Source organism: Stenella coeruleoalba (assembly GCF_951394435.1).
Source record: "Stenella coeruleoalba genome assembly, chromosome: 8".
NCBI lineage: Eukaryota > Metazoa > Chordata > Mammalia > Artiodactyla > Delphinidae > Stenella > Stenella coeruleoalba.
Window position 1 is genome coordinate 112615 of NC_137154.1, and position 13552 is coordinate 126166.

At 49.7% G+C, this 13552-nt stretch overlaps 1 protein-coding gene across 1 annotated transcript; it reads left to right on the plus strand.

Moving 5' to 3' along the window:
- The first annotated feature begins 571 nt into the window (after positions 1-571).
- Positions 572-11505, plus strand: PSMD13 (proteasome 26S subunit, non-ATPase 13). Its single transcript, XM_079929929.1, has 13 exons — positions 572-774; positions 2417-2495; positions 4361-4395; positions 4479-4534; positions 4766-4809; positions 4995-5081; positions 6035-6206; positions 7191-7270; positions 7351-7476; positions 9016-9078; positions 9667-9747; positions 9931-10047; positions 10614-11505. The coding sequence occupies exons 1-13, from the start codon at positions 680-682 to the stop codon at positions 10707-10709; spliced, it is 1131 nt and encodes a 376-aa protein (XP_079786055.1). The 5' UTR covers positions 572-679; the 3' UTR covers positions 10710-11505.
- The last annotated feature ends 2047 nt before the right edge of the window (positions 11506-13552 follow it).

Below are 13552 nucleotides of genomic sequence, written 5' to 3' on the forward strand. Positions count from 1 at the left end.
CTCGGTGCACCCTCGCCCCGCCCCAGCGCGTCCTTACCACACCCTCGCGCTCTCTTTCCCCGTCCCCCAGCGCCCCGCTCCCGCAAGCCCTTACCACAGCCTCGCGCTCTCTTTCCCGGCCCCGGCAGCCCAGGTGGAGGTGGACGGAAGGTGGGGCCGGTTTCCTAGTCTGATGATCTCCCTCCTCTGGTACCCGAGACCAAACCAGGAACCTGCATTTCTCTACCCTCGCTCCCAGCTTTTTTCAATTGAGATGGCGATGATAACTAACACTTTGGGAGTGCTTTCTACGGACAGGCATCATATTTATACTTAGTCCTCGAAAGCCACTACTAGGAAGGTAGTATTGTTATCATCCCACTTGAATCGGGAACACTGGGTCACAAAGGCCGAGGCCACACAGCCAGTCGATGGCTGGTTCGACCCAGGCGCCCGTACTCTTCAACGCCAGAGTAGCGCGGCCAGCTGCCAGGGGATTCCGTTACAAATCTTGAGGAGAACTCTGCCCGAAGGAAATAGGCACGGTTACCATGACAACCAGGAGCGCCCCACGTCGCGTATGGCGTTCCCGGCCTGCCCCGCGCGACGCGGCGCCGGAAGTGAGTGAGCATTTCTGGCAGCCCTACCCCGCGGCCTGGCCGTCCCCGCAGTACCGCTGTCCCGGCGTCTTCCTCCCGTCATGAAGGACGTACCCGGCTTCTTACAGCAGAGCCAGAGCTCCGGTCCCGGCCAGGCCGCCGTGTGGCACCGTCTGGAGGAGCTCTACACTAAGAAGTGAGCCCCGAGCCAAGGGGACCCGGGCGTTCTGGGATGGGAGAGCGACACGGAGTGGGTACGGGGGAGGCCCGGGACCTTGATGGACTGAGGGCGCTCAGACCCGTGTGGAGAGAGTGGGGACAGGCTAGACCGAGGAGGTGCGCTGAGGACCCCGGAAGGCAGGGCCGACGAGGGAGGGGGTGACATCCCACAAGGACCGAGGAGGAGAGCCATAGGCTGGGTTTTGGGATCTAGGGTTCACTGCCTTCCAGACCGAGGGGCTGTGACTGAGGCTTCGAAACTCCCCTTCCTTCTGGTCTTACGAAAACGGTTCAGGGCTCTGATTTTACCTCTTGATTCCAGTCAAACAGCAAAACACCCTTTCGGGGTCAGGCTGCCATACATTTTGTATAACAGATACCGGTGTCTTGTACTTAGCTTTGTCATAGTGGCACTGTAGCTACAGTTGTCTTTCTCGGCAGTCTGGAGCAGATAACCCAGAGGCCAGTGCAGTTTATTTTTTTTCCCCCCGTTGATTCTGCCTCAGGTTACACGGTGGGGTGCAACCACTTCTCCCCTCTCCCATGGCCCATACTTTTTATTGCATTTCATGTTGGGCTTTGTGCCCCTAGAGAGGTCTCAGTTTTGCTTAGAAACGGTGAATTTCAGAACAATTAAATTATCAGTTGCTGAGCAATAACCTCTTTTTAAATGAATCGAATGAGTTGCTGGCATTGGTTTAGTGATGTTCCATAGAAAAATACACCTCTTGTAACACCTCCCTGTTAACAACCCTAGCTTTTAGCACAGTGCCTTTCACATGGATATTCAGTATGTGTTGGTTTTTTTGTTTGTTTTGTTTTTTGCGGTACGCGGGCCTCTCACTGCTGTGGCCTCTCCCGTTGCGGAGCGCAGGCACCGCACGCGCAGGCTCAGCGGCCATGGCTCACGGGCCCAGCCGCTCCGCGGCATGCAGGAACCTCCCGGACCGGGGCACAAACCCGTGTCCCCTGCATCGGCAGGCGGACTCCCAACCACTGCACCACCGGGGAAGCCCTCAGTATGTGTTTTGATGATGTTCAGCAGCCTTCTGCTATTAGCAATTTTTGAGAGAAAATTCTTAGTTTTTGGCAAATAGTTGCATGTGTAGCACTTTGTATTTTTCAGAGCATTTTATCTGCACTCTTAGAAATTAGCCTTTGGTTTCAAGTGTGCTATGTCATTGTTCTAGAGGCTTTCTGTATTAGCTCATTCAGTCCTTCATCCCGTTTAAAGATGAGGAAGCTGAAGCTCAGTTTAAGCTCCTTCCCTGAGATACTCAGCTAATAGGTAGAAGAGCCAGGAGTTCAAATTACGTATGTGTGATTCCAGAGTTCTTGTTTCCAGTCAAGCCTCTCAACGCTTTGAGGTAGTCTGGAAAGGTGTTCTCCATTCATAGCTGAGGAAACTGAGTCTTGGAGAGGTTAAGTGATCTCAGGGTGACATAACCACTGAGGGGCAGAGCCAGGGAAAGAACTCAGCTTTAAAACGCATCCGCTTTAGCATTCTTGTATTACACAGTAGAGACTGGTTGGTATTTGTTATTTGATAGGACCATCAAGGGTGAAGATGTCTGTGACTGACGCTAGGTTATAGGTCTTAAGAGCCTTGTGTTTTTCAGGTTGTGGCATCAGCTGACACTTCAGGTGCTTGACTTTGTGCAGGACCCATGCTTTGCCCAAGGAGATGGTCTCATTAAGGTAAATGATTTGCCATGCTAGGTCAGAGTATATAAATGTGTTCAAGTACTTTTTAAAATAATAGGTGGGCTTTACAATAATAATATCTATAACAATAAGCCTATTCAGCCACCACTTTTTGTCAGCTGCCGTTTGTTCTGAGTGCTTTACACATTTACTCATTCACCTGTAACAGCATTGGGAGATAAGTACTACTGCTGTCCTATTTCTGTCCTGTTTTTTTTTTATGTAGAGGCAGACACCAAGAGATTAAGTGACTTGCCATAGATCACAGCTAATAAGTGACAGAAGAGGATTCAAACACAGACATTCTGGCTCCTTCTAAAATCCCGACCTAAAATGCTCTCTCTTAGCATGCCCCTGTATCTTATTGTTTATAGATTTTTTTTTGTTAATTTATTTGGCTGCGCTGGGTTTTAGTTGGGGCATGAGGGATCTTCGTTGCCACGTGCGAGATCTAGTTGCAGCATGCGGGCTCTTAGTTGTGGCATTCGGGATCTAGTTCCCTGACCAGTGTTCAAACCCGGGCCCCCTGCACTGGGGACGCGGAGTCTCAGCCACTGGACCACCAGGGAAGGTGGACAACTGTTATAACTGCCGTCACTCCTCTTCCCTCTCCCCCACTGACGCTGCTTGTTTGCCCGAACGCTTTGTCCTGGGCAGTGTGGAGGATGTGCTTCACTGGGGGACAGGAGGCTTGGAGGGGGAATGCTGCTTAGTATCATGCTGCCTCTGTAATAGAGCACTTCTAGAATTTTGTCAACAGAAAAATACACTCTCTGCCCCAGCCTTTCCCAGATCCCCTGACAAACCCACCCCACCCCAGATTTGTTCACTGGTAGCCTACTCTTTGAAGTCTTTCCTGACATCTCTCCTTGTTGTCTTTCTCTTGGATTCTGGATGAATCAGAGGAACTGATTCATGCATTGGAACTGCAAGCTAGTTCATAATGGTAGTTTGAATTATTGGCCCTGAGTACATTACTTTAAATGTGCTCACAGTGAAGCTTACCACTTTGTTATTCCACCGTCTGGGCTTCTAAGATTTTCTTGTGGTTTATATCTACCAGTTTGACATTTTACAAGTTCAGAGGAACTTGTAATCGTCTGTAAGTCTGGAGATTTTGCTGGGCATGCTGTCTTCTGGAGTATGTGGGAAAATGATAAATTAGAGCTGTCTTGATATTTGTTCCCTAAGGTTCTGTATCATCGTTATGGATAATTCATAATTGTTCGTCTCTCTTCTTTGGCTTCTTGTCTTTAAATCACTTTCTACTCATAGCAGAATATTTGCAACCTCTCTCATTGGCTGCTCCAGCTATGTGCTTTCTTCTTTGCCTTTTAACTCACAGTGTTGTCACTTATTTGTTTGCAAGTCTCTCTTCTCTACTAGGCCAGAAGCTCCTTAAAAGCTCAGTTTTTGTCTTGTACATTCTCTGTCTGTAGTGCCTAGCAAAGGGTCTGAGTAAGTGCTCAAATGTTTGCTGAATGGCTAAGCTATTTGATAATGGGACGTAATTAGCCTGCCACCTTCTGACCTCTGTCAGGTTAGTGAACCTTTCAGACTGATAGTCTGTTTACTCAGCATACTTTGGAGGACGAATAGAGAAGTTGGTCTTCGGGAGATTCTCACAGGGTAGGGTTCTAATTCCCAAAGCCAGAAAAAAAAAAAAAAACCATAGCTTTCTTCAGTAATTGATTGGTGATCATTTATGTGAACTTAATAAGCCCCAATATGGGTCTTCTGTCATTCAGCAAACATTTACGCAATGCCTGCTGCGTGTGGGCATCATGGTAGTGTCTGAAGTTTTGCTTTTGCCGAGTGAAAGACGTCCTGTAATTACTCTCCATGTTTTGGTTCTACAGCTTTATGAAAATTTCATCAGTGAATTTGAACACAGGTAAAACTCTTTTGTCAGTTTTTGTTTTTGAAAATGGATACGTTGATATTTGTTGACACTCAAAGATGTGGTTTTTATTTCAGGGTGAATCCTTTGTCCCTGGTAGAAATCATTCTTCATGTAGTTAGACAGATGACTGGTGAGTCTCACTTTGTTTCATAAAGGAATAGATCCTAATGGTAATTTAAATGATCTTGAAGTATAAGTTATTTGAACTTTTGCATTTCAGTAGAAAATGTAAAATTCTAAGTTTTGTATTTTACGGCCTAAACCTAAAGATTATCCCACCTAAAAATGTCCTGGTTGGTCGAAACTAATCTGTAAAGATACTCTGTTGGTGGTTCTTCTGACTCTGTTCTCTCTTTTCTAGATCCTAATGTGGCTCTTACTTTTCTGGAAAAGACTCGTGAGAAGGTAAATGTGAAGTTTGAGCCAGATCTTTTAAAATATGTTTGACTTATAGTTTGTGTCTGTGCTTACTGTTCACAACTCTAGAGACCAGTGTGTCTCTAGTCCTGCAGGTTAAATCAGTGTACAGATACCTTCCTTGTTAGTCTGCTGCCCACAGTTCTGAGGCTCCCTTGTTTCTGATTCTTTAGGTGAAAAGTAGCGATGAGGCAGTGATCCTGTGTAAAACCGCAATTGGAGCTCTAAAATTAAATATCGGGGACCTACAAGTTACAAAGGTGAGATTGCCGCAGTACAGACTATCGTTGTTTAAAGTTGTAGGGGGCAAAAATCCTATTTTTCTTCTTTATTTATTTTTAAATAATTTTAAATTACAAGAAAGTTGCAAAAATAGCAAAAGAACTCTCCTCTACCCTTACCTCAGACTCCCATTGTTGACATTTCACCACTTTGCCTTGTTGTTCTGTGTGTATGTGGTTTTTTTTTTTCTTTTCAAAACCACTTAAGAATAAGTTGTTGATACGACGCCTGTTGCCCTTAAACAGAGTTCTCCCCTGTGTGACCACAGCACGCCCATCCAGCAGGAGCCCACACAGCCTCCAGTGGTCCACAGCACGTGGGTTCTCGCCATTCACCATTGACCCAGCCCTTTCTGCTTCCTAATTATCATTGTTGAAGACTCCTGTCTGTGTTTATGCCTTTCTTACTTTCATTTTAGTGTAATTTTGGGGATAGGTGTGAATATGGATAGCAGACCAACTTCTGTGGTCAGTGCATCATACAGACACTCCCGACGCGCCATCCCTTCAACACTTGGCATTTTCAGCTGCTCAGCTCTTACTGATCTGTTGAGATGAGATGGTGTCTCACTGAAAGTTTACTTTACATTTCTTGATTACTGATTACCACTCTGCTCACGTCTCCACTTCTATAAATTGCCCGTTTTATCTTTTCTTTTGCCCATTTTTTTGTGTTGCTTATCTTCTCTTGATTTTTAAGAGTTTTTTACTTAGCCTTGGTCATATTCCCCTATGGGTTGCATGTGCTTTAAATATCTTTTCATAGTCTATAGCTTGTCTTTGTTCTTTTTTCTGTGTTTTGGATGAACTGAAGTTTTCCATTTTAACATAGTCAAATTAGTCATTTGTGGCTTTTGCTTTTCATCTTGTCATATGTTACTTGAAAAATGTTTCAAGTTACAAAGAAAGGCAATTTCACTTCCTGTGTGTAGGAAACAATTGAAGATGTTGAAGAAATGCTCAATAACCTCCCTGGGGTGACATCCGTTCACAGTCGTTTCTACGACCTCTCCAGTAAATACTATCAAACAATCGGAAACCATGCATCCTACTACAAAGATGCGCTGCGGTTTCTGGGCTGTGTTGACATCAAGGATCTGCCAGGTAACGTGGCCAGAAAGTCCATGTCACACGAGGAACTCACTCACACGTCATAGCAGCTGTGACATGCCTGAGGCAGCCAATCTCAGGAATTATTCAGATGTGTTCATTCCTTTTAGAAGAAAGTCCATGTGGTGGGAAGAGTTGTTTAAGCTTCGTTTCTGCATTGTATTTGTCTTCAGCGTTTAATTCAGGTGAAAATGAGGCTCGCACCTCGTAGCCCCTTTACTGCCCCTTCTCCAGGTCTCTGTGTTCTCTGAGTCAGAGGCCTCTGTGAGAAGGACAGTGATGCAGGTGCCTTAACCTCTCGCAGGATGGAGGGCACGGTGAGATCCCTGAACCTGGGACTCTTGTCGTAAAAAGTGAAATGCTGGACCCAGGGGAATAAATTATGGAATTTTCAAGGGTTTGAGGGTGGAAAGAAAAGTGGCCAGTGACTTTTGGGAAAAGTGCAAAAGGAATATGTGTTTAGAAAAGAAATGTAGCCTATTTCAGCATATTTTAGATGTTTTCCACAATATACTGTTGAAGCTAAGGGGACCAGCAACTCCTAAAATTGTTAGTACAGTTTCAATTGCTGCATCTCAAGAAAAATATATTGGAAAAAGCAACTAATGTGTCAAGAGAATAAGGGAACAGAGTTCTAGTCAAAAGAAGCTAAATGTGGTGGCTTGAAGGTAAATAAGAAGTGGTGCTGCTTCCCACGCAGGCGAGGGGATGAGGGGCACACCCGCCAGGCAGCAGACAGGCTGAAAACGTATAGTTCGGTGAGGATAAGCAATGAGTGCCTTTCCCACAAAAGCCATTTATGTGGTTCCAGGTATGATCTAAGTCAATCCAATACTTTACAAGAGATGGCTGATCATAGGGCTTTGTAATACAACCATTACACAGAACAGTTTCTTTACATTTTATGAGAGACTCCTAAAGCCAAACGGGACTGAGTCTCGTGCCTGGCGCATAACCGGAGCTGTGTTATTGCCGTAGTGTCTGAGCAGCAAGAGAGAGCTTTCACGCTGGGACTAGCAGGACTTCTTGGCGAGGGAGTTTTCAACTTTGGAGAGCTGGTAAGTGGGCCTGGGGTGCAGATTCCTTAACACGGGGGACACTGTGACTTTTTGTCAGCTGACCGTCTCCGTCCTCACAGCTCATGCACCCCGTGCTAGAGTCACTGAGGAACACTGACCGGCAGTGGCTGATTGACACCCTCTATGCCTTTAACAGCGGCAATGTAGAGCGATTCCAGACTCTGAAGACCGCCTGGGGCCAGCAGGTCAGTCACAGGCGGGGCTGGCGGAGTTCATCCGTGTGTCCGCTGTCTGTTGAGCGCCTTCCCTCTACACGCCACTTTGCTCTCATTGAGCAGGTGGTTCGGTCGCTGATTAGTTGCTGTGGTAACTCGGTTACTGTGGCAGTGCTCAGGGCCACAAGCAGAGAGAGCTTCCCCTGTGTTGGGTGGAGGGGGTGTGACCGAAAGCTTCCCCAAAGAAGGACTGCTCTGTGTGTGACCTTAGGAATGAGTAGGAATTAGCTAGTGACGAGTATGGAAGAGCATATGCCCAGCAGAGGGAGAGGAAGCTTTCCGCATGTTGGCAAAGTGAGACAGGGCGCGTGGGGCTAGAGCGCGTGAGTGACTAGAGAGTGGGGAGATCATGGGGTGGGGAGGGGACAGGAGCAGAGGTGCGGGGAGTGGGGGGAGAGGGGTCTGCATGGGGGAGGGGCCGGGGAGCGGGAAGGAGCCTGTGTTGAGTGGGAGTCAGTGAGGAGAGCACTTAACAAGGATTTGAAGTTTAACAGTAAGGTTATTCTTTTTAAATGAAATTATTAGAAGCAAATAATTACTAAAATGTTAATGGTGATAGGAATTATGGTTGTGTTATAGTCTTTGTACTTTTCTGGAACTTTCCATCTTCTCAAAGTTCAAGGTGAACTTGTAGGACTCACACATAAGGGCACAGAGTAGATAACAATGGGCTGTGAGGAAAGCAGATGCAGCCAGCCTAACGAGGCCTGTGTGTTGGCGTCTCAGGAAGGTGTGCCACTCAGAAAGAAAGACGGCTGGCACGGAGATGTCAGGAAGAGTCGGAACTTGAGAGGTGCTTGCCAGCAGTATCTGTCCAGGCAGCAAGAGCTCGTTCGGGGGAGGGGCCCTTTCTGAAGAGCTTGACTTGTCCATGGCTGTAGCAGAAGTGTCACTGTCAGGGCTGCCCGTGTTGGGGTCTGAGCTACTAAACGTCTGAGTCAAGGAAGCCGCTCTCCACGGTTTGGCTCTGTGCTCAGCAAATAGCCTTTAGACACAACTGCAAGGAGATTGTACAGGTTGTGCAGAAGGTGCATTCTGGTTCTCATGACAGTGCCACTTTTCGTGACAAATTAGTAACTTGCTCTTTCAGTTTAGAATAAGTCTCCGGAACTCCAGCGGTGTGTCCCTCAGAGGCCCCATTGACACCCAGCTGACTGAGCAGGCAGTGCACCCAGACCCGCTCAGGCGTCGGCTGTGCCCTCCCCGCCTTTCCTCGCGAGGAGCCCTCCTGCAGCACCTGCATACACCCTGTGGCCCTGCCCCCTGGTGTTGGTGACAGCAGCACAAATCCTACCTTGTAAACTCCTTGTCTTGGAAAATCCTTAGGCCTTCAACTAAGCACTCTTCTAATGATTTCCTGAGAAAAGTGAAGTTCGGATCCCTTGAAGCAAATGATGAGCCTCAGTGATCTAAAGTGTTTGGACCTGCCCAGTTTCTTTTTGTTCAGTTGACGGCTGTAGAAAGAACTTCAAAGCCAGGTCAGGTAACTGGTACCCTTTCGCTTTGCAGCCTGATTTAGCAGCCAGCGAGGCCCAGCTTCTGAGGAAAATCCAGTTGCTGTGTCTCATGGAGGTAAGCGAGGCCCCGCCCACTTCCGGGCCCTCGGGGCGCAGCCTGAGCTGAGCTGCTAGCTCTCCTGTCCCGCACCCTCTCCAGCACCTTTCCTCTTCCTCTGCCACCACTTGCTTTTTTAGTTTGTGTTTGGCTCTCAGCTTAGATGACGCCGCCTCCGAGAGGTATTCCCCGACCACCTGCGCTACGGGAGCTGCCACCTCATTGCACTTGCCGTTCTTTGCATGCTCATCCGGTTTCCCACACTAGAATTTAAGCTTCTTGAGAAAAGGGACTTTGTGTTTCTAGTTCCCCATGGAATCCCCAGCTCCAGGTACAGCCCTGGCACGTGGCAGCCTCAAGTACTTGTTCAGGAAACGAATAGTGACTCTTGTAGAAAACTACCATAAAGCGTACTTCACCTTCTTATCTAGGAATTGAAAGCTTAGTGAGATAAGATATATGACTAATATTAAGAAAGTTTTAGTATGTGTGGTACTGATAAGATCTGTATTTTCAGAGCAAGTATTGACAGACATATCCCTTATCAAGCAGTTCTCTGACAATCTTTTTTTGGAAAAATAGTTAATAAACAAAAATTTTTTTCAGATGACTTTCACACGACCTGCCAATCACAGACAACTCACCTTTGAAGAAATTGCCGAAAGTGCTAAAGTCACCGTGAACGAGGTACAGAGTTCTTAGACTCGGGACGTGCAGCAGCAAAGCTGCTCCTCGGGGGCGGTCAGGACTCCTGTGTGAGATCACAGAAAGGAACTGCTCCTCGTTCCCCTCGTGTTTCACAGCTGGCGGGGTCCGCAGGTACGTGCGTGTTGGCACCAGGGTGTCTCACACGACCCCCTCTCTGCACAGGTGGAGTTGCTGGTGATGAAGGCCCTCTCGGTGGGGCTGGTGAAAGGCAGTATTGACGAGGTGGATAAGCGGGTTCACATGACCTGGGTGCAGCCCCGCGTGTTGGATTTGCAACAGGTGATGTGCTTGAAATACATAGTTCAGCTTTGCGGGTGTTTTGGGTTGTGTCTGTGCTGCCTTTGTTTCATTTGGATGGAAGCCATTTAAGAAGAAAGCATTATTACACAGGAGATTTCGGAGAATGAATTACTGCTCTAGGGACTAAGGGCTTTTCAAAGAACCTAATTGAATGCAAGCTTGAGATTTGAGCCCTGCATTTAAAGCGTATTGTGACAACAGTGCTGGTTGTGCTGATGATGTCTTTTAATCTTTAATTTGGTGCTCCGATCAAATACTTTCCTGGTTCCGTGATTTGAGCTCATATCCATCTTATTTATATTTGCTGGAAATTTAATCCTGTGGCTTTCCTCTATTCTTGCCTGTTTTCTTTCATGCAAGTTTTTCCTCATGTCCTTCTGATAGAATTGGCTGGGATAATCCCATCTCACACACCCCGCTTTCCCAGCTCTGATGTCCTTTTTATTAATGCTGCCCGAAAGGATTAGCTGGAAATTTAGGACTGCCCCGTCAGGTGCTGTGATTCCCAAGGGCCTTAACACACGTGTGTCCTGGTTTGCCCTCAGATCAAGGGGATGAAGGACCGCCTGGAGTTCTGGTGCACCGACGTGAAGAGCATGGAGATGCTGGTGGAACACCAGGCCCACGACATCCTCACCTAGTCTCCCCTGCCCTGACCTGTCTGGAGAGGTGTTTCACGGCTGATAAAACTGGCAGCTGAGAAGACCTGCCTTTAATTGGGGGTGGGGGTGGGATTCAGTTTGGAGTAGGGACTGTTGTTCTTGCTGTGAAGACTGTCACAGAGCACTGTCATCGATGGGGGTGCCCAGCCACAGGCAGACGCCTCCTTTGTGGCTGTCACCATAGCCTGCAGTGGGGAGGAGCCGCCAGGCTGAGTGATGAGGTAGCAGGAGTGTGGGCCCCCCGCCCCCGGAGTCACGGGGGTAGCCCTAGTGTGCAGGGGGCCCACTCCAGGGTTGGCCTCCATTACATCACCTGTGTGAACATGTTTTCCAGCGTGGTTTGAGAATGTTTCTGTAACTAATGCCTTGCTCTGTCCTTTCCGTGGTTCTGTTTCCTTAGGCTTAGCGTCCAGGTCAAGCCTATGCCTAAAGTGATTAAAAAGCAGGAGATGGAACCTAGGGAGGGCTTGGTGGGGATTTGGCCTTGGTTTTCCTCACCCTCTGCTCTGAGGAAAGGGCATCCCTGCCCACACAGGGCACAGGGCAGAGCCAGAGCAGAGGGCGGTGGGCACGGCAGCCAAGGAAGCGAGTCCTGCCTTTATTGTTGCTCAGAGAGACGTGGTGTCTATTCCTTCTGACAGGTGTCTACCCCATTGCCACCTAGTTGGCAGCTTCTGTGGCCTCAGTGCCCGGGTGCTGACAGGAACCAGCCCGCAGACAGCCGGGTGCTGGGCGTCGGGGCGGGCGGTGCGGGGTGGAGATGCGCATACACAAAGAATCACCAAGGAAACGTTAGGAGGAAGGATGGTTTAATCCGATCTTCCAGTCTGTGCCTGGAGCGCTGACCGTGAAGGCTTCATGCTATGGAGCTCTTCTTGTAGCTCTCCAGGTGGTACATGACCCAGCCCGCGGGGATCAGGAAGCCGAGGAACATCACAGAGAGCCCGATGGCCTGCTCCTGCGTTGAGAAAACGCATGAGTCCACTAGGCCCAGGCTGACTGCCTCTGAACCTGGGGCCTAACCAGAGCAGGGTGGAGAGCTAGACAGGCCGCCCTGGACCCTCGGCCCAGCCGTGTTCACGCCGTCTGCCCCAGACAGACTTACCGGGTGTCAGGTGGAGAGACCTGCGAGGTGTGAGCAGTGACCCCTGCGGTCATGAGGGAGGACAGCCTACTGGGCTCCAGTCTGTAGGTGGGGCCTCTCATCACAGCCCCACCCCCTGCCCAAGAGCCTGGCCTGCGCCTGGGCCTTGAACTCCTTCCCACCAGGCATTACATGCTCCCTTCCGGTCACCTGCGGACTGCGTGTCAGGCATGTGTTAAGTTGCTGAGTGGCGGTCCTGTTTGAAAGCCTGGGTGGGATTCCCTGTGTGTGTGTGTGCGTGCGCGCGCGTACGCATGCATGCATGTGTTCAGAGGCCGTCCCACCCGCCACCCTGTGTTCTTTCTCAGTGACTGCACCCTCAGAGCCAGGCTCTGAAGCACTAGCTATATTTCACCTTCATTGTTTCTTCCGGAAACAGCCTGGACCAGTCGCCCCACCCCTCCCCCAAGTGAATCAGACACCAGGTTGGAGACCAATCCTTCCTTTAGACTTTCACTCCCAGAGGTTTCAGAGCGACGTTTCCAGAACAGGAAACGTGTTCAGTCCTAGTCCTATGACCTTGGGCAGATGACCTTCTAGACCTTGGTTTGTTTATGCTTAAAATAGAGATAGTTGTTGACTCTCCTGGAGCTCCAGGGTCACAGGTTTGCATTTTCACCTGTACTCTCACAGACCCTCAAACCAGCCCACTCGTCCCCTTTAACGGGTTGTAAACGAGATGCACTGAGCGCCCTCCAAGCCCAGCCGTCAGCACCACTGTTTGCCAGACGGCAAGTAGGGGCCTGAGAACAGAGAGCCTCCCACCCCCCAACTGACTCTGCAGGCTGCCTTGGGAGTCTGGCCTGCAGGTGATGGCTGCAGGGACCCCTTTCTTGGACTTGGGACACTGTTCCAGCCAAGGGAATGAGACCTAGCACCCGGATCCCCTCTACATGCAGGCCTGAGAGGACACCCCTCTCCCCTCTGTGTCCTGCCCCAAACCCACCTCATCCTGAGAACATCTCAGGACTGCCCACTCCCCCTGCCCAGGTCAGGCCACCCCCCCCCACCCCCGCCCCCCATGCCCCACTGCCTTGGCGGGACCTACCGTTGGAGAAGTGGGTGTTCTGGCCGGCTTGTCAGAGATGTGTGCCTTGGGGACCACCCAGCCCCCCAGGGGTGCTTTCAGCAGCCTGACGGCGGGAGCCAACCTCAGCATGCTTGCGGGGCCGAGCTCCTCCCTAGCCTAGTGAAGTCCCGGTGTGTGCTTGGCGTGGCCTCTGCTCACTTGCTTGTTGGGGCTTTTTATAGCTCAGGGAGGCAGCCTCAGCTGTCCACTCCTGTCACAGGGCTTGGCAGAAGGAGACCTGCTTGGAACTGGGAGAGAAGGGGCCTCAGACCAGCAGCCTCCAGGCCCAATCCCTGCTGTGGCCCCTCTCCACCCGATGCTGGTGCCTGAGCCTGGGAGCCCTTCCCTCATGTTTTCATGTGTTTTCAGGTCATGCAGGCCCTGATCAAACGATGTCTCCTCAGACGTGTCTTGTTTTAGCTGGCGTGTCAGCCCCACAAGGTCGGGGACTGGTGTGTTCGCCACGGAGTCTTTGGGGCCTAGATCAGGTTTTCAGTGTTGGATGGATGGATGGATGGACGGATGGACAGGTGGGCAGCTAGGAGGCTGAGTGAGCCGGGGCTCTGTGCCAGGCATTGGCTTAGACTGGAGGAATGCAGAGTTGAATCA

Excerpts from the sequence above, each read along its gene's own strand:
- PSMD13 (XM_079929929.1), top strand. The coding sequence starts at position 680 with ATGAAGGACGTACCCGGCTTCTTACAGCAGAGCCAGAGCTCCGGTCCC. Across the intron at positions 775-2,416 it reads GAGGAGCTCTACACTAAGAA|GTTGTGGCATCAGCTGACAC; the intron begins GTGAGCCCCGAG and ends TGTGTTTTTCAG. Across the intron at positions 7,271-7,350 it reads TTTTCAACTTTGGAGAGCTG|CTCATGCACCCCGTGCTAGA; the intron begins GTAAGTGGGCCT and ends CCGTCCTCACAG.